The sequence below is a fragment of the Sapajus apella genome, unplaced genomic scaffold (genome assembly GCF_009761245.1).
Source record: "Sapajus apella isolate SASKATOON/1434 unplaced genomic scaffold, GSC_monkey_1.0 scaffold2, whole genome shotgun sequence".
Classification (NCBI taxonomy): Eukaryota; Metazoa; Chordata; class Mammalia; order Primates; family Cebidae; genus Sapajus; species Sapajus apella.
Window position 1 is genome coordinate 7,171,183 of NW_022436942.1, and position 20,128 is coordinate 7,191,310.

At 34.8% G+C, this 20,128-nt stretch overlaps 1 protein-coding gene across 6 annotated transcripts in view; it reads left to right on the forward strand.

Annotated features, from left to right (window-relative positions):
* ABCC9 (ATP binding cassette subfamily C member 9) overlaps positions 1-20,128 on the forward strand; it is a 147,751-nt gene that overhangs the window by 59,876 nt on the left and 67,747 nt on the right. For 4 of the 6 annotated variants that reach the window (XM_032287599.1, XM_032287591.1, XM_032287584.1 and 1 more), the window contains exons 17-22: positions 3,519-3,591; positions 6,559-6,664; positions 14,470-14,508; positions 15,921-16,022; positions 17,917-18,001; positions 19,237-19,317. In XM_032287599.1, coding sequence (XP_032143490.1) covers positions 3,519-3,591; positions 6,559-6,664; positions 14,470-14,508; positions 15,921-16,022; positions 17,917-18,001; positions 19,237-19,317 — 486 coding nt within the window. The remainder of the gene's footprint in view (positions 1-3,518; positions 3,592-6,558; positions 6,665-14,469; positions 14,509-15,920; positions 16,023-17,916; positions 18,002-19,236; positions 19,318-20,128) is intronic. The other 2 variants (XM_032287614.1, XM_032287607.1) reach the window with 1 other exon arrangement.

Here is a 20,128-nt window from a genome sequence, read left to right on the forward strand (position 1 = left end):
TGTGTGTGTGTGTGTGTGTGTGTGTGTGTGTGTGTGTGTGTGTGTGTTCCCCTAGGCAATTATAATGTTCAGGCAGAGTGTGAACTAGGGGTATGAAAAGATAAGGAATGAGAGATTGGAAAGGATCCTCTATGCTGTTGTTTCTTCACCATGCCCAGATAACTACTAATTGTATTAGTCAAAAAAACGGGCCAGTTTTTAATTGACATTTTCTGTTCACTGTAATAGGAATCTAAAAATATGTCTTTTCCATGTGTTTCATAATAGAAAAAAAAGAGACCATTATGATTTTTTTTCCAAAATTGACCATTCATGCATTAAAAAAAAATGCTGCTTATCAATGGCTTTGGGTTTGCTGTGCCTCTGAGAGGAAATCTCAAATCCATTAAGCAATCGTTCCCCATTTCCCACTCCCCTTGCCCCGGCAGCAACCAATCTGCATTCTGTTTCTATGGATTTGCCTATTCTGGATATTTCATGTAAATGGAATCACATACTAGGTGACTTTTTGTGTCTATATGGCTCCTGCTTTTAAATTTTAATTCATTATTTCCCTGTAGCCCTAATACTCCTTCCTGTCAAAGTCACTTTATCCCCAATATACCTATCCCTACCCCCATCATTATAGAACCAGTTCTAATGTGCTTGATGTGCTTAGGCATGCTCATATCCTTGTAAAATATGCGTTGTTGTCATAAGCATCTGTGTGGTCTCAATTTACTTAAATGTTTTCATGATCGTTTGCTCCTTCTAAGGGCACCATTGTATCCTGTAGAATGCATCACTGCATTTTACTTATCCACTAGTGATGGACACTGAGCTTGCCTCCATCTTCCATCACAAATCCTGCTATGATGACCATCATTGTACCTATCCTTACATGAACCTTTGCAAAGATTGATTTATATATTAGCTGATTTTCCAAGTGCAAACATCTAGTTCGGAAGTCAGGATTTTAACCCTGCTGGTGTGCAATTTAGTGCATTTTGTAAAAGGCAGGAGGGAATGAAAGTGTAAATGGCAGCAGGAGAAATTAACTTTAGCCTTCCTCCTCTTCTATCTTTCTTGGGTGGATGTTGTTCCTTCTTTTACTTCTATGTAGCACCAAATCGGAAGGTGACATTGCATTCTTCTAGTTCTTTCCTGCTACTCTCAGACCATAACCTTCCCCTGTCACACTCATAAAGCTATGGCATTTTCTACCTGTTCTTACATCTATTATCAGAAGACCTCATAATCACTCTTCCACCTTCAATGTAGATGTGAGTATGTTTCCTAGTCCACATTTTTATCTTTGTATGTGCCACACATGGATAGGCTTTAAACTTCCAAGGGCACAGTCTATCTAGTATCACAGCCCGAAAATCCCCTAATCTACCATCACTCCATTTGCACAACCTCACCTGTAGTTACACTTGGTCACTACCTGGAACTGCATCCCCTCTATCTTATTCTATTAGACTTGTCAGTCACTGACAACAAAATCTTGGTCCCCAAGTTTTCTCAGGCTTTTACTTTCATGGTCATTGTTTTTTTTTTAACACCATTGAAACCTTCAATATCTTGAGCCCCTTCTTTTTTCTCCCAGTCCTTGAGTACCTTTCTGCAGCAATCCAACCTCATGCCTTCTACACATCTATAACCAGACTGCTGAGTGCTATGGAGAAGGTGACACAGTGGTGCAGGCCAGCATGGCCACCGATTTATTATCTCCAACCTCAGCTGACACCCCTCCCCCAGTAGCTATCTGCCATCCTTTTACATGCCTCTTAGCAGCGTTGTTTTCCAAACCTACAGTGGCTATGCAGCTGTCACCAGTCTATTCCCACCTCCTTCTCTCTCCTTTCACCTCCTCTTTCTCCAGATCACCTTAGCTCCCAATTCACTGAGAATGTCAAGTGTCATGTAGGGCCTCTCTCACTTTCATGCTGCCCTTGTCCACAAGCATCTATTTTTGTGCCTCTTTTAGCCTCCTCACCTACTCTCGGAAAGGAAAAAAAAAAAAATCTTCAGCCTTTCAGGCTGTATAATTTCTTTGAGTGCTATTTGTCATTTAAACATAATGACAGCCCCAGCCAGCTCTATTCATCATTTCCCCTGAATATTTTCTAGTTTTTTTTTTTTTAATCTTTGGTCTGTTCTCACTATATTTCTTTACCTACAGGTGCTTTCACTGACATTCAGTATATTTTACAAAACTAGCTAAAAGGCCTCTTTTTTAAAAAAAGTTTTTTGACTCATCCCAGAGGTTAATGATTTTCTTTATGAGCTGCTATTGTACTTACTGTCTGTCTGTCCCTTTTATTTGGAACTTAGCCCATACTGTCTTGTCTTGTACTCACTTCTTTCCATGGTTTACTCAACAGATTGCAAGCTTCAAGAGAGCAGGGAAAATGTCTTATGTCTTTGTAACCCACACCAACCTAACATAGTGCCTCACACAGAATGAGGATGATCAGCCATATTTATAAAGCAATCAGTAATTCTGATCCAGGCCTTCCATGAGACCCTCCTTCCATGACTAATTTCATGCATAGCCATGTGACCGATATTAGTAAATATTGTGCCATGCATATTACAAGCTAGAGAAAACCTGCATGGAAACACATAACCTAACCTTTTCAAGCAGAGTTTTTCACTCTTTAAATTGTTCATTTTATGAAATTTTCATGTTATATGTAGTTACAATGGAGATATCACAAATCCATTCTGCAAAATTCCAAAACAATAGTGTGCTTTGGAATTTCGTTTGTGGTTTTGAAATAAAACATTAGTTTATGAGTGAAGCGTATCTTCAATTTCTCCAGATTTTTAGGAGCCCTTCCTCCCCTCATCTGTATCTACTCCATCCTTCTAATTTTGGGTTCTGCTATTGTTTTATTTTTCTATTTTTATAACTGGTAAAACTATTAAGTCCACTTGAAGCTTATTAAAACAAATAGATTTTGTGGGATGAATAGAGGGTATTGTGATCTCTGCTGATTGTTGGCACTTATACCAAAAGTAATGTTGGCTGACCTCTTTTATTATTCTTTATCCTTTTTTTTTTTTTTAACTTCAGTGAATAGCCTACACAGTTCAGGAAATTCATTAATTATAGAATTTTCCTCCTCAGTTAATGCAGTCATTTTGCTGAAATAATTTGTGGTTATTTCTCTTCTTTATTTTAATCAGTAGGATTTGGGGAATTGTCTGGCAGTGAGAAAATAATTAATGTGGGGATTTCGTTGGAAAATGTTTGGGGTAATTGTCTTTTAAGAATGTCCATATGTAAACAATCCAGTAATCCCAAATTTTCAAAGATTTTTAGCAATCTTCATATCACAAACTGAAAGACCCTCCTTTCACTTTCATTCTTTTTAATTTTTCATTACTATCACTAAATAACTCTAAATCAGAATTTCACCATTGTGTGTTCTACCTTGTGTTGTCTTTTAGCACTTAAAAAATTTTATTTTAATTAGAATTATTCATTGATACCACATATATACTTTAATTTCTATATTTTTATCTCATAGGTCACAAATGGGTACTTTTCATGGGGCAGTGGTTTAGCTACATTATCCAATATAGACATTCGAATTCCAACAGGTAAGAGTCATTTGTTACACATTTTTATAATTGTTCATGACCATAATCATGGTTTTCCAAGATAATTGAGCCTAACAAAAAGAGAAAGACTTTTTAAAGACATAAATATTATTTATGGTTACCTATTTGCACCGTTTTGCTTGTGAGCCACTATGTCACTGTGGGAATGGCTGGAAATGATAAGACCTGCCTTTCACTATGGAGTCTATACCTTTGGACAATTATTTACTGTTCATTTGCTTATTTGGGCAATTTAAACAGTGGGGTGGTCGATTTCACTTTTTGTTTGAGAAACACTTTAAAGAATGTGTATATGAGAAACTTATTTTCTATCCATGAGAAATACTGATGAAGTTTTCAAGATACTTAAAACTTAAATATCCAATAATTATATGAATTTAATATTTTTAAAAAGTTTTATTGAAGTGTAATTGATTCACAGAAATTCCACATATTTGAGGCTTACATTTTGATGAATTTTTGTATATATATATATACACACACGTGAAAACCGTCACCACAATAAAGGTACTCAATATGCAGTTGCTACCAAAAATTTCCTTCTGTTCTTCCGTTTTCGTTTTATTTTTTTGTGAGAAGAATAGTTAATATGAAACTTATCCTCTTAACTCATTTTAAAGTACAGAGTACTATATTGTTAATTGTAGGTACTAGGTACTACATTGACCACCAGATTTCTAGAACTTATTCATCTCACATAATGGAAATGCAGTAATAACCTATTGAACAACAATTTCCCATTTTCTGTTTCCCTCATCTCCTGGAACCCACCATTCTATTTTCTGCTTCTGTGAAAAGAAGTGTCTAAAATTTTTGACTAAATTAGTTAAAATATCTAAAAGAATCAAAATTTTAGATACCTCATATAAGTGGAATCATACAGCATTTGTCCTTTTGTGACTGCCTTATTTCATTTAGCTTAATGTCCTCTAGGTTCATCCATGTTGTTATGTATGGCAGGATTTCCTTCTTTTTATAAGACTGAATAATATCCCATTGCATGTATATACCACATTTTATTTGTTCATTTTTATGTCAATGAGCATTTGGGTTGTTTCAATATCTTGGTTATTGTGAAGGATGCTATAATGAAAATGGGGAAGTAGATATCTTTTTGAGAACTTAACTCTGATTCTCTTGCAAAAAATACCCAGAAGTAGGATTGCTGGATCATATGGCAATTCTATTTTTAGTTTTTGTAGGAACTTCATTCTGTTTTTCATGGTTGGCTACACACTTCTACATTAAAAGCAACAGTGTGCAAGAGTTCCAGTTTCTCCACATGCTCACTAACACTTCTTATCTTTCACTTTTTTTTTTTTAATTTCAGCCATTCTAACAGGTATGAGGTGATATATCATTATGGTTTTGATTTGTATTTCCCTGATGATTAGTGTTGCTGAATGCCATTTTATATATACCTGGTAGCCATTTGTATGTCTTATTTGGAGAAATATCTCTATTCAGGTTCTTTGCCCATTTTTTATTGGATTATTTGTTTTGTTTCTGTTTTAGTTTTGTTTTTTTGTTTTTGTTTTGCTATTTTATATTTTGGATATTAACCTCTTATCAGATAGATAGTTTGCAAATATTTTCTCTCATTCCATAGGTCTCCTTTTCATTCTGTTGTTTCCTTTGCTTTGCAGGAGCTCTTTAGTTTAATGTAATTCTACTTATCTAGTTTTGGTTTTGTTGCCTGTGCTTTGGTGTGAAATCCAAGAAATCACTGCCAAGTTCAATGCTAAGAAGATTTTCCTCTACTTTTTTCTTTAAGGATTTTTGTAGTTTCAGCTCTGACATTTAAGTTTTTAATCCATTTTGAGCTGAGTTTTGTGTATGGTGTAGTATAGGCTCCAATTTTACTCTTTTGCATGTAGATATTCAGTTTTTTAAATGGCTTCATTGATGATCAGTTAACTGTATATGTATAAGTTTATTTATGGCCTCTCTCTTCTCTTCCATTGATTTATGCATCTGTCTTTATGCAAGTACCACATTGTTTTGATTACTGTAGGTTTGTAATATATTTTACAAGCCAAAAGTATGATACCTCCAGCTTTGTTCTGCTTTCTTAAGATAGCTTTGGCTATTTGGGGGTCTACTGTTTTCATATGAATTTTGGAATTAGTTTTTCTATTTCTGTAAAAAAAAATCCATTGGGATATATATAAGAATTATATTGAATCTGTAGATTGCTTTGGGTAGTATGGACATTTTAACAATATTAATTTTCCAGTCCCTAAGCCCAGATGTCTTTTCATTTTTTTGTTTGTGTTTTCATCAATGTCATAGTTTTCAGTGTATACATTTTTCACCTCCTTGGTTAATTTTATTTCCAAGTACTTATATGCTAACAACAAACTGTCTTCAACTAAGAAAACAATACTAACCACAGTAGCATCAAAAAAATAAAATATTTAAGAATAAACCCAGTAATTTTTCCTTAAAATGTCTCTATAATCAAATAGAAATATTTTTTGACCTGGCCTGATGTTCATTAGGTCAAGATTTTTCTATTATAAATGCAAAACAAAGAGAGAAACTGAAGAAGATAGTGTCTTAGTAACTTAGCCCAAATCATTTTTATCCTATTTATTTTAGTCAAAACTGCCCTTTTTATTCTGAATGAATTGAATAATAAAGTTAAAGCTAATCTAGATGATCTGGGCAATTATTTCATTGCTCTCTTTACTGATATCAGCTATTCTCATAGTTTTAAAAATAATAAATCATTATATTTATATATATATATATATATATATATATATGTATTTTTCCCCCCAAAAAAGACTTATCACAGAAAGGAGCTGTTTAGAATACCTTATCGCTAGAAATCAAAACTGGGCCAGTGATTATAAAACATTAGCTTTTTCTAAATGTGTTTTGATTTTATTTCACTAAGAATTCCATCTTATTCTGTAGTTATCCTTTGTTTTGCTTTTCTAGGTCAGTTAACCATGATTGTGGGCCAAGTAGGATGTGGGAAGTCCTCTCTTCTCCTTGCCATCCTTGGTGAGATGCAGACATTGGAAGGAAAAGTTCACTGGAGCAAGTATGTGTATTTTTATTTGGCTTCTGTTGCTGTCTCATACATCTGACAATCTTCCAAGGAAAGAACTTAGAGAAATACATTTACATGTTCTGACTCTGAACACCCCTCAGAAATAAGCACAGCTTTAAAAAAAATTAGTGGTAACCTTAAATGTTATAAGTAAAAAGTTACAAAACATTTATTACAAAAGTTGTTTATAATAGCATAAACTAGTATATTGCTGAGACAAAAGTAGGTTTGAATTGTAAAGATAGATTTTTAAAGTTAAATGGGTAACACTTAAATAACTTAAAAGCTCATTCTATAATAAAATAAGTTATGGAAAACTTGCATTATTTATACGGCTTAAATAGAAGCAGTGCCTAAAAGGTTCAATGTTCAGAGAAAAAATGTCAAATTATCTTTTCCAAAATCTGTATAAGAAAGTAAAAATCAACTATTTATCCTATGCTTACTTAAACTAGACACTAGGATTACCTAATTGGAGATATGAATAGGGTTGATTAGTGTGTTGTGCAGTGCTAAAGACATGGAAAAGAAAGTGCATCTTCCAGAAATTTGAATGATTGCTTCCAGCATGATTTTTCTTCTAGATATTTGAATGGTGGTCAAAGCACATTGTGGTATTAAAAGTGATTCATAAATATGTTACATAATTGGTTAATAAAGAGCAAATTGTATTTATTTAGTTTGGCCTACGTAGTAGACTCCTCATAAGTAGTTTATGAAGAAGTTGGCTATAACTAATCTAAGAAATTAGGCTATAGACCAGTGGTTCTCAAACAGCTTTGGCTTTTGTCCCTGGGGGCATTTGGCAACCTCTGGAGACATTTCTGGTTTTGCAAGAAGCACTGGGTTGCTACTGGTCTGGTGGATAGAGGCCAGGTATGCTGCTAAATATCCTACAGTGCACACGACAGCCCCCGTACCAAGGGATTCTCTTATCCCAAATATCAATTGGGAAACCTACAGAAATTCTTACATATCATTTTGTAGCTACTATCATGAATTCTGTGGCTGAGGTGGCTGTTAACATATATATACATCTCTCAAGAATGAGCAGACTATGGCCCTTTTAAGAGTAGATTCTATTTTAAACTCCAATTGAAAAAAAAAATTGTTGGTTGTGAAATTCAGACTGAAACCAGTAGAAGTGTAAATCTGTTTTCAATGTCATTGGCAAGAGAAGAAGACTGAGAATTGTTGAATGTACATTTTATCCCTGTTGAGCAAATCTAGCAAATAGTAGTCTTGCAACTGTTGAGTGCGTATTTAGGAGGGAGCTCAGTAAATCATTGCTACCTCAGTTTGCTTCATGGCACTAGACAAGGTTTCCTCTGTCACTATCCTCAGGCACCAGATGATGTTCCCCTAGCCACTATCACTTCCATCTTGGATGAAGAAGCAGATCCCGCTGGACTTAATTATATTGTATGGCTTGTAAAACCATAATTAAGTTATTTGGTTTTTGTTTTTATCCTGATTTATCATCATTAAAACAGAGAGAAGGAATGACAGTGACAGAAGAGGCTTGAGATTTTATTTTCATACTACCAGGAAACTGTCCTACTATGGCCTGTTCCAAGTGTAATTTAAGTTTCCAGGCCTCAGCTCCACTTGGGCTAAATTGACCCCCAATATTATCATTAATAATTATCATTGTGTTAATAAAGAAATAATGTGAGAATGCAGAAAATATTCTTTATAGCCTAGTTATTTATTTTATTGCTTTCCTAAGCATGTATACCAGTTATATCGTATCTTATTTCATAAAGTTTTGTATTGTTTATTTAAAATAACATAGTATAGTAGAGTTGGAAAGATAAAGAAATTTTTAAAATATTGTTTAAATAATCATCTGAGGTTGTAATAGACATAAATGCATGTACCGAAGTCCTGTATAATTATAAAATATGGGCCACAAATTTCTCTCTGTACCTCATGGAAGCTAAGCCAAGAAGGAAACGTGAGGAACAAATAGAAATACATTTACTCAATAGAGGTTGATTTTCTTTTCTTGGAGAGAGCTATGAAAGAAATCTGCCCAGCCGTGGTTTATATCGGTAATCCCAGCACTTTGGGAAGCTGAGGCAGGAGTATCACTTGAAGCCAGAAGTTCAAGACCAACCTGGGCAACATAGTGAGACCCTATCTGTACAAAAAGTTTTAAAAATCAGCAGGGCATTGTGATGCATACTTGTAGTCCTAGCTACGTGGGAGACTGAGGCAGGAAGATCTCTTGACTCCAGGAGTTTGAGTCTGTAGTGATCTGTAAATGTGCCACCACACTCCAACCTAGGCGACAAAGAAAGACCATTTCTTTAAAAAAAAAAAAAGAAAGAAAGAAAAGAAAGAAACTAAAGAAATATCTTCCATATACCTCATAAAAAGTCAATAAAAGGTTATTTAATTGTTAATGTCCTTGATATTCCTAAAATTTATTCAAAAGCAAATTCCATGTGCCAATTATTACAAATAAAATTCAGAATATAATACTGGATTATAGATTATATAGTAAATATTTAAAGGTTTAGCGGGCATGCAGGAGGTGGATGTGGCATGGGTAGTATCAAATCAACATGGTCTAAGTATGTAGATCTTCAACATCTAGTTTGATCCAGGAATGAAATTAACTCCATTTGGAGAAATGCATAAATTGTACATCAGTTGGACCATCTTCTATGTTTAGTATGGAATACAGCTATTTTGTTTCTTAGTCCTTTTTATTTTCATTCAGCATTTACTGAGTACCTCCTTTATGCCAAACACTGATTTAGGTATCAAAGATATAGAAGTGAACAAGACAAGACAAATCTCTTTCTCATGCAGTTACAGTCTAGAACATGGACTGTATATACGTAATCAACAAGAAAAAGATATAATATTAGACTTTGATAAATGCCATGAAGATGATAAAACAAGGCAATATAGCAAAAGGTACTATACCTGTGAGGTGTGTTTGAGGATCCAAAAAGGGTCTAGAATGGCTGATAAATACTGACTGAGGCAGGTGCAAGCTGAGGCTTCCTAGAAAGGGAGGCAAGCCTTCTGGGTATGATATGGAGCTAAGATTTTGTTCTAAGTTCAGTGGGAAAATATTGCAGAAGTTTAAGTAGAAGAGTGATTTACATTTTGCAAAGATATGATATACAATTTGAAAAGATGATTCTGATTTGTTGTGTAGAGAATTAATTACAGGGGTAAGAGGGGAAGTGAGGAAAACCATTTAAGAGTTCATTTCACTAATTCAGATGAGAGATGAAGGTAGCTTGATGTACCATGGTAACTGTGAAATGGCCCCAAGTGAATAGATTCGGCATATACCTTGGAATCAGAGCCAGTAGGATGAAAGTGTAAAAAGGAAATTAAGATAATTCTGAGTATTTATAAAATTCCCATAAACTAAAGTTTTATTCAAAAATGTTTTAGTTCAACACACAAACAAATGAAAAAGTAATCCTCCAATACATTGAATAAGTTAATGCAAATTCTATTTTTATTTAATTAAAAGAATTACTTAATTTTCTTTCATGGTATTCTTAATATATGATAAAACATATTTTAGGATCAGGAATGTTCAGGGGAGTTCAAAAGAGTTATTTAAAAATAACTTTTTAAAAGAGTTATTTGCAATTGCTCTTTTCATTCCAGAAACAAAAGCTGTATGCCCAGTCCAATAAAAAAGGCATATAACTATCAATTAAAGCAAAGGTAATTTAGAAATTTTGATATTTATAAGCTGCTGATGTGTAAATGCTTAGAAGTCCTTTGCTTCAACAGACTGAATTGTTTCATATTTTTTAAAGCTTAAAAACAAACTAAATAATATGGTAAGATACCAAATATCTTGCTATCATTCTTTCACCATGATATGTGTCCCTGATTGCATAAATTTTATTTTTAAATGTGTCCTCATAGATAGGCATGAACAAAATCCAATAAAGTACTCTGACCTATTGCAGCAGGAAATATTTACTTTGGGCTGGAGAAAAGGCATTGATGTTCATCCAACACACACCTATGTGGGTAGAATGGGGTACACAAAGATGCTGATAGTTGTTTCCTTGGGAATTGCTCCCTTTGACCTAGTCTGACATGTGGTAAACGCAGAAGAGAAAAGATTAGAGAGAGGAAAGAGGAACAAAAACATTCTCCAAAACTGTCAGAATGCCGATGTGCACATCTGTCCTGCATCCAGGTGTGCCTCATATCTGTTGAAAAACAAATGTTGTGCCTGACTGAAGTTCTTTCCTGGTTGTCATGATAAGCAATAATTTCTACTGATATAATAGGAGCTAGAACTGAAAAATGCCTTACCTGATGGATGGTTTCAGTGAGAGAGTCCAGAATGCTTTTTAATTGTGGTGGTAATTACGTAAGAAAGAGCTGTCATTTATCTTTGTTTTCCTTTATTTTTTCCCTCTCACCCATGCCATCAACCATACTATTCTTCAGGCCCCTTCTGTCCTGATATTCTGACTTCCACTGTCTTGGTGTAATCAGCTATGTAACAGTGCTTCAATTATTTTCAGACAAATGGAGGAGTTATCCCTTTTCATGTGACTTTGCCTGGCATGAAGGAATAAGATATTATGTCAGCTTTCCTGGATCAGATGTAATATATCATGTTTGTGCCAAATCTAGTTTCCCTTCTTCCAAATGTCATTCCTGATTTAAACTTGCAAAACTCAACTTTCCCATTCCATAAAATTATTAACCATAAAACTTGGAAATTGCTAATACACTGTATCAACTTTAACTTTTGCTGTTGAAGGAAAATATACACAAATTCTACATGAGAGGTTTTCAGAAGTGAAACTTTATTTTCTAGAAGGGGATTTTATATCTGACCTCTTTGCAGTCTCTTGTTGTCTTGAGTGCTGTTGAGTACCACATCGAATAGTGGAGAATGAGTCTAGACAGAGCTAAATCCACATCTTTATTTTGGAAGAGAAAACAATATAACCTTCCACAATTGAATTTGATTAAACATACGGTATGTAAGAGGGCTGGAATAGGTAGACTTTGGAAGTTAAGGATTATAACATTATTCGTTAAAATGTTAGTGGAATAATAGGTTAATTTGCTCTTGGAAGACGATTACCTACAAATGGATCTATATTTACCTCTTTTTTCTTTCTCTGACAATAAGAAATGTGTGGTATATATAACTTTTAAAGGAGAATATACATAAATCCTTCAAGGAGAGGTATTCAGAAGTTAAGATCCCCTATGTGCTGTTTTGCATTTTTCAGGATCTTACTGGATTAATTAACCCTTTTTTCTTATGAGTGTCTTTGTTTATTACTCTTCACACTCCATTATGCCTCACCCATTTTTTTAAAAAATGGTCTTGCTTATCTCTCAATCTTCTGAAATATTCCTCTTTTTAACGATGTGGTCCACCCACACTTAACCTCTGTTTTGCTCCTTTACTCTGTGCATTGCAACCTGGATGAAAGGTTCTCACCAGTGACTGCGTAAGTGCTAAATCCCCAATCATTTGTCCTCAGCCCTACTTCTCCACAGATTTTGAAACTCTTCACCCAATGATGACTTCTTGAAATCAACTTTGCTCTTGGTTTCTGTGACACTTGCATTTATTAATTTGTTAAAAAATATTGGTTGCATACCAGTTATATGCAAACCATTGTATTAGCTGTTGGGGGAGAAATAAGTGAACAAGAGAAGCCAGGACCCTATTTTCATGAAGCTTACTGTTCAGCAGGGAAACCAAGAGGAAGTAAGAAAATAATTTTACAGTTATTTGATTAATGCATTATAAATACCAGAAAGAAGTACAAGGTTTTATAAGAACAAATATAGGTGACTTGACTGAGTCAAATCTGTGAGGTTGGCAAAGGATTTCGTTAGTGATCTCCAGTCTTGTTCCCTCTAGTTCATTTGTTGCATTCTGTGACCAGATTGATATTTCTAAACTGAACGTATATCTCTCTCTTATTTAAACCTTTTCAGTGGTTTTCTTTTACTTTCAGGAAAAGTTCAAGCTTTATAAAATGGTTTATGAGCCCCTTCATTATCTAGTTGGGCTTACTTTTTTAAGTTCGTTGCCATTTACACCTACATTTCAGCCACGCTGAATTTACACCACTTCCTTGTGTAACCAGGATACCTCATGGCTTTCTAATACATATTTTCTCGGGTCTAAAGGACTCTTGGCTTTTTATTTTTTTTTTCAGTTGGCACACTCTTAATTTTGCCTCTGGCATAAACTCTATTGTTTACTCTGATTTGCTAAAGGTGGCTTGGTTCTCTGGTTCTTTGTGTCCTTGTTTTTGGTTCATGGTTCTTGATTAGTGCCCTAATACCATCTTTTACCCCATCTGTCTTAGCCCTTGTTCCCTTATTATCTCCCACAAAAGTGAAAGTGGCATGAAAGAAGGAATGGATCTTTCTTGTTCGCTGTATCTCTAGCATGTGTGGCACTAAGTAGTGATCAATGCATATTTTTGAACTGATATTGAATAAATAGAGTCGGAATTTAATTAATCCTTATTGAATAGATTGATGAATTGTAAATTCATATCTCCACCTTGGGCTGACATTCCCAAATGTCCAACAGGTATTTATTTACACGTCTCATGGGCATTTCGACTTGAATGGCCGGAATACAGATTAACACATTCATTTCTGCCACACACGAGAAATGAATGAAATAAAGAAAGGGACTCTTCCTCCCCTTTCTTTCTCTTCCTCAAATTAGTTAAAACTATTGAAATCACCTATTGGATTTAGAGCACAGGAAATGAAGTCTAAATATCTTGGTATCTAAAGCATTTTGTGTGGAAAATATTATTCAGAAAAATGAGCATTTCCTTATTTTTTTATCAGTAACTTAAATCAGGGAATAATTATTACTGAGAGGAAATTTTTAGTCTGATACTGCTTTTTTTGCCTCTATCAGCCATCTCAAGACGTCATTAGCAGTGTGCAGTAGTGAAAATGATCCTAACTCTAAACCAAATATCATTAGGTAGCATAATTAGGTAAATTTTCCCATAAAAACATACAACATTTTACAAAGTCAAATAGAATCAATTTTTGGAGTTTTCGTAGGCATTAGTTATGAATAAGGTTATTGAATTTAGGTCTTTCAGAGTGTCAGAATTCAACTGACCCTAAATTATTAAAAATTAGAACAATAAAAGAAATAAGTCTTCAGGTGTCTTTCCTCATAATGCAGGCATAACAAATTGTGACTAATCAAAGCCCCCTTTTTACATAAATCGTATCAATAATTAATAATACTTAGATGTAGTTTGGTTTCTTGTGCATGTCTGTTTTTCTTACAAGCTCCTGAGGGGCCTGTGTGTTTTGTGTATCTTTGATGTTTAGCACCCAAGAAGTATTTCTGCTCCGGCTGTAGTGTAGCTAATTTGGAATTTAAATTTATTAAAATCAAATTTTAAAGTTTGGAAGGCCTTGGAAATACAGAATCTTTATGAAACTGGGAAACTGTATTCTACAGGGATTCCCCAATTATACAGCTTTTTGGAGCAGGATTGGCACTAGAACCCAAATCATTGCTATGAACCAAAATTTTTTATGAAGGAGAACAGTGCTATCTATGTTTTGGATGCTTACTAAGTAATTACTTCCTAGCTGATGAAGACATAAAGAAGAATATTTATGTGGTTTGTCTTTGAAATTAATATCAAAAACCATTTGGGAAATGTAGCCCTTTAATATGTCCAATGTTTATTGTGTCTCTTACCTGTTGTGTAAGCACATTGGTTCTATATTTATACTTCATAATTAATGAACATTGTTTGCCATACTTGCAGTGTAAATGAATCTGAGCCTTCTTTTGAAGCAACCAGAAGGTATTATTTCTATTTTAACCTGAGTTTAATAAGAATAACTTCCTTCCTCAGACTTTAATCTCTTTAATCTCATTTTGTTTATTCTGATGATGTATAGTTATTTATTAAAGTGTGCTAGCATATTTCCAACAGCAGTGGTTCACAACCTTGGCAGACTGCTAAAAGAATTCCTTTACCAAACAAAGTGGCTCCTTGTGTCAACTGTTTTCCTCTGACTGAGTCACACGTGTCCAGCTTTGGCTGAAACTCAAACTGTTTTCAGTCTTGGGATTTCATAAAATAAAAATGTAAGAACTAATACATATATTGATTTGAGTTGAACAGCAGTGGGGTCCACTTGTAAGGCAGAGATGAAGAGCCAAGTGCTTTATCTACTTAAAAAGGAAAAAAAAAAAAAAAAAAAACCTTAAGGACCCAAGTGGGGTGGGAAGGGAAAGCAGATATGTCAGAGGTTGGGAACCATTGTTTTACTGTACATATGATTATCTCAGAGACTACTAGCATACTATATACTATCATGTCTCCTATGCTCCTAAGATGTAATGTTTTAGAAAGATCATTGAACATTTCTAACTACTCTCTTTTTTAACCATGCTCACTTTTAACCATATTCCCTTCATTAGTACTCACAGATCATGAACTAACTGTGGAAATCTGACTTTTAAACTGATCTGCCCTCGACCCCACTCCTATCCCATCATCCTCTTCAGCTCACTATTGGAAACTATTGGAAATTAGAGTCTGATGTACAGATGTCTGGTAGAATTTGCAAGTCAAAAGAAGGGAGGGAGTTATTTTTTTAAAATATAAACTATTTCAATATATTTTGAAATATGCAGTTTTTAAATACATGATTTCAATATTGAAAGTTTCAGGGACTCCTTAAGATATTCTTTGTTTTGAAATATTTACGTATTATCTATTACCATGAAATATGTTAATGTGCTTAAGCCACAAACCCATACAATAATTATAATATCAATTAACATCTGTTTTTAAGGTTTGCATGTAGAATGTGTGGTTAGTAAACTGCTATTAGTATAAAGAAAAATATCTGTGGCTATTGGAGAGAGTAAGTTGTTATTAATCTTTTAATTACTTTTTAAATTAGAGTCATTTTAGAAAAGGAAATTTTAATTAGTTGTTTAGACCTTAAAACACGTCTTCAGTGTGCAAAACCAAATTTTATACATGTGACATTTTGATTCAATCCTTATCCTTTTAATTTAAGTGGCATATTTAATCATTTCTTAGTAAGGTTGGTAGTCTTTTAATTTTTCTCTTTTAGAAGTTTTCCGTTTCTGTGTTTGAGATACTTTACTAATTTTATTTTCTCTATTTATAGGAAAATCATACACAGCACAGTACTCTTGCCTAATCCTGGTATTTTGTTTTTCTTTTTCATTTTTCAGTAGGAACAGGTATTCTGTGGCATATGCAGCTCAAAAGCCTTGGCTATTAAATGCTACAGTAGAAGAAAATATTACTTTTGGAAGTCCTTTTAACAAACAGAGGTAATTTTGAACACATAAAGTTTAGAACTCTTTCTGATGTGTTTGGGAATGAACAATGGTTTCTGGAAACTTTACATCTGGTACTTTCTTCCATGCTGCCTCGTTTTTATCATCACCAAGGTCTTTTGAATCAGTTCTTTGAAGTCACATTGGAAGTTCCAGCCCATCTTGTACCCTTATTGAGAACAATTTGTGCAGCAAGACTAAAAGCAATTGAAGTGTATATCTGTGGGTTGGGGAGGGTGGGAGTGGGGGAGTGTTGCTTAAGTTGGTGAAAAGATAAAGAAGGAAAAATTCAAGTAAATTTCATAAAGGAAGTTTAACTGTGAAAAGAAAAAGAATGTAGGATCTCAGGGGTCTGGTAACTTGGAGCAGCCAGAATATGCCATCTTTCAAGCATCTTTTAAGTACCATTGCCACATAAGAAGGTATGACCCTTTCCTTGAGCCACTCTTACAAGAGGGGTCTTAGGACCCTAAGATGGGCCTTGAAAACTAAGGAGAGAAAGGTAAGTGGAGAAGTGGAGAGGCATGAGGAAGGAGGATAGAGGAGAAAAGTAGACCATACAAAAGACAAAACCTAAATTTTTCAGGATTCTTTAGAACCCAGGAGCAAACCAGAAAGAAAGAGATTAAGGAGGCTGAGACCAGATTGGGGGGGGGGGTGGTGCTTAAAAGCCAATCGGCTATAATGATATGCATTCTGTATATACAGATTCACATATGTGTATATATACATATACATGGAGCTATTTATGAGTTAGTTGGAATAATTACCCAGGCATGCAGTGTGTGTTGTCTACACTTGGGAATGACAGTAGAAATGTAAAAGAAGGGAGGTTGAGAAAAAAAACTGAAGAGTAACAATGGACAGATATCAACAGGAAGAAGAAGAGGGAAGATCAAGAATGACTCTACTATTTTAAGATGAATTGACTAAGAAAATAAAATCATGGCCATTTCCCCCAGTACCTTCAATCCCCACGCTTCCTTGTACTTCCAGTTCATCTGATTTCCAGTCCCAGCCTTACAGGAACTTGAGCACTGTCAGTCCTGTCTCCCTTGTCTCCTCCCTTCAGCACGCATGACAATGTACAAGGACACCTACTCGCAACCTCTGCTTTAGCCATAATGAACCTCCCTCCGTCCCTCACATTCACCATGAGCTTTTTTACTTTCTCAAGTTCCTTAAAGCTTCCTTACTCATTTTCTTCCTGAAAACTTACCACTCAACTTTCTGAACACAGTTTACGCTTTACCTCCTCTGAAAATTCTCAGAATGGTCAGTCACTTCTGCCTCTGTGTTCTAGGAATGCTTTGTACTCACTTCCATTATAACACCTAACAAGGTAAACTTATCATCATATGTTTTTGTATCAGTCTTGTGCTCTGTGAACTAGCTTTTTAAGAGTGGGAACCTGGCCGGGCGTGGTAGCTCACACCTATAATCTCAGCACTTTGGGAGTCTGAGGCAGGCTTATTGCCTGAGCTCAGAAGTTCGAAACCACCCTGGGCAATGTGGTGAAACCCGCCTCTACTAAAATACAAAAAAATTAACTGAGCATGGTGGTGTGCACCTGTAATTCCAGCTACTCAGGAGGCTGAGGCGGGAGAAACACTTGAGCCTGGGAGGCGGATGTTGCAGTGAGCCAAGATTGTGCCACTGCACACTCCAACTTGGGCAACAGAGTAAGATTCCATCTTCCAAAAAAAAAAAAAAGAGTGGGAAACAGTACTTATTTATCTTTGTATCCAGAAATGTAGTGCAGAAACTGGCATGTAATAAGTAATTCAGCAAATGTTTTATTTCAGCTTCTGAAGTATTGAACTTGGCACTTAGTTTATGGGCAATGTATTAATAGAGATCTAAAAATTCAAAATCATTTCTCCCAAAGGTACAAAGCTGTCACAGATGCCTGTTCTCTTCAACCAGATATTGACTTATTACCATTTGGAGATCAAACTGAAATTGGAGAGAGGGTGAGCTATATATAGTTTCATTAAATAATGAATAAAAAATCTAGAAAAGTCTTCCGGTTGTCTCTAATCATTAATAGAGAATCATGAAATTTGAGAGCTTAGGAGTTGTATGTTGTCCCAGTGACACGTTCCAGAAAAGCAAGGACAGGAGTCTTTGGATGCCATTCTTTCTTACGTATTAATATTTATTGAGTAATCACTGTATACTTACCATGGTACAAGTCACTTAAGAGTTCTCAAGGAAAAGTAAAACATAGTTCCTGGCTTTGAGCAAATTATTTTGCTTACGTGGAGCTTGCTGTAATGGGTTTGAAAACTGAGATTACTTTCAATAACTTCTCCCAATCTTGTTAAAATCTATTTATTCTTATTAAAGTGCTCTTTTTTCTTTGTGTAACCGTGTTTTGCATTGATGTCATAGTATTCAGACAAGCTGAAAAATATTTATACGTATAATGCTTAGAATAACAATGTCTTAAATGTTTTAATCATTATAAGTCCTGGGCAGAATCTTTATATGCATTATCTATTTTCACAAGAAATCTGTGTTATGGGTGTTATCGTTATCTGCATGTGAAGCTGCAAAAATCAAGGCCAAGAGAGGTTAAGGAACTTGCACAGTTGCCAAGATAGTGGTATCACCAGGATTAGTCCGGCTCTGTGGCCTTTGTTCTTAATGGCTGTTTTTTTTTTTTTGCTACATACCGCAGTGTGTATGAGAATGAACTTAAGTTCTGTGAGCCTCAGTTTCCACATGTGTAAAATAAAAACAATACTTACATCTTGCAATTGCTATGAAGAATAAGAAAAAAAAAAGTAAAGCCATTTATGCAAGTCTGGCACATACTAGGAGCTCAATACTAGTTTTTTTTAAAAAATGTATAATTAGTACTTAATATGCATGTTAAGTAAACTACAGACATAATTCAGGAAATAAGAAAAAATCTTGGAGTTGTTTGCATTTCCTAGCAAGTGTTTTGGTGATTGATGCTTCTTTACAGCAGAGCTCTCTATTACAGTGAAAGGAGGATTAACCATATCAGTCTAAAGCTATCTTAATTAATTTGAGAATTGTTGACCAGTAGACAGTTTTCATACCAGTGTTACTACAATTTAATTAATAAGTTACTAATAATTTAAGATTTTTTTAAAAAGACATTTGTATTTTAAGGTAATATTACCAACAGATCATTTACTAATATAAAAAATGGATATTTGGGGTGTCTTTTCTCTAGGGCATCAACCTGAGTGGGGGACAGAGGCAGAGAATCTGTGTGGCACGAGCACTGTATCAAAACACCAACATTGTCTTTTTGGTAAGAATATGGCTTTCCATTTTATTTCTATTTCATCCTTCCATCTGAACAAATGAGTCTTTAAAAAGATAAGTCAAGTAACTCAAGGAAAGATGGTTTAACTTGTGAAGTCATAGGGTATTTAGGGGAAATAAATCCTCGCAGTAGAGATCAGTAGATCAGTAGAAGATCAGCATATCTTGAGAGCTGGGGGATCCAGATTGGTATCCAAGAGACTGAAATGCCCTAAGTGGTTGCTTATCTGAGTTTCTTAACCAGGAAGAGAATTTGGATGATATTGGATCAACTAGGCAGGATCATAAGTCGTCTTATTTATATTTGATGACAAGGAAAGAAACGCCAGAAAATATACTCTTGGTAGACACAGGGGTAAGTAAGCATAGTATCCCATTCCAGCGCTGTGCAACTCAGGTTGTGGATACGCTTTATCTGTGATGCTCGCAGAACTGTAGAAATCTTGGTTCTGCTCTAGACCTGTGGCATAATCTGTAAAGGTACAGTCTAAAGTTTATGTCTTTAAAAGCTCTATGAATAATTTTCATCTTGAACTAATAACATATTTCTACCCATGGATCTAGAAATAAAATTTGATAGTTATGTCGATTATAATTTCGCTCTATTTTGGTCTCTCCAGCAGGACTTACCTAAAATAGCATACAAGTAGACAATGGGGAGATGCTGGCAGAGTATGTAAAGGCATCCCTGCCTTCTCCTTCCGCACAATTATTAACCACTTATAAATCTGGTTCCCAGAATAGTTTTAGAATCTTTACTCGATCTAATCTCTAGAACTTCTTCAAATAGTAAGTTG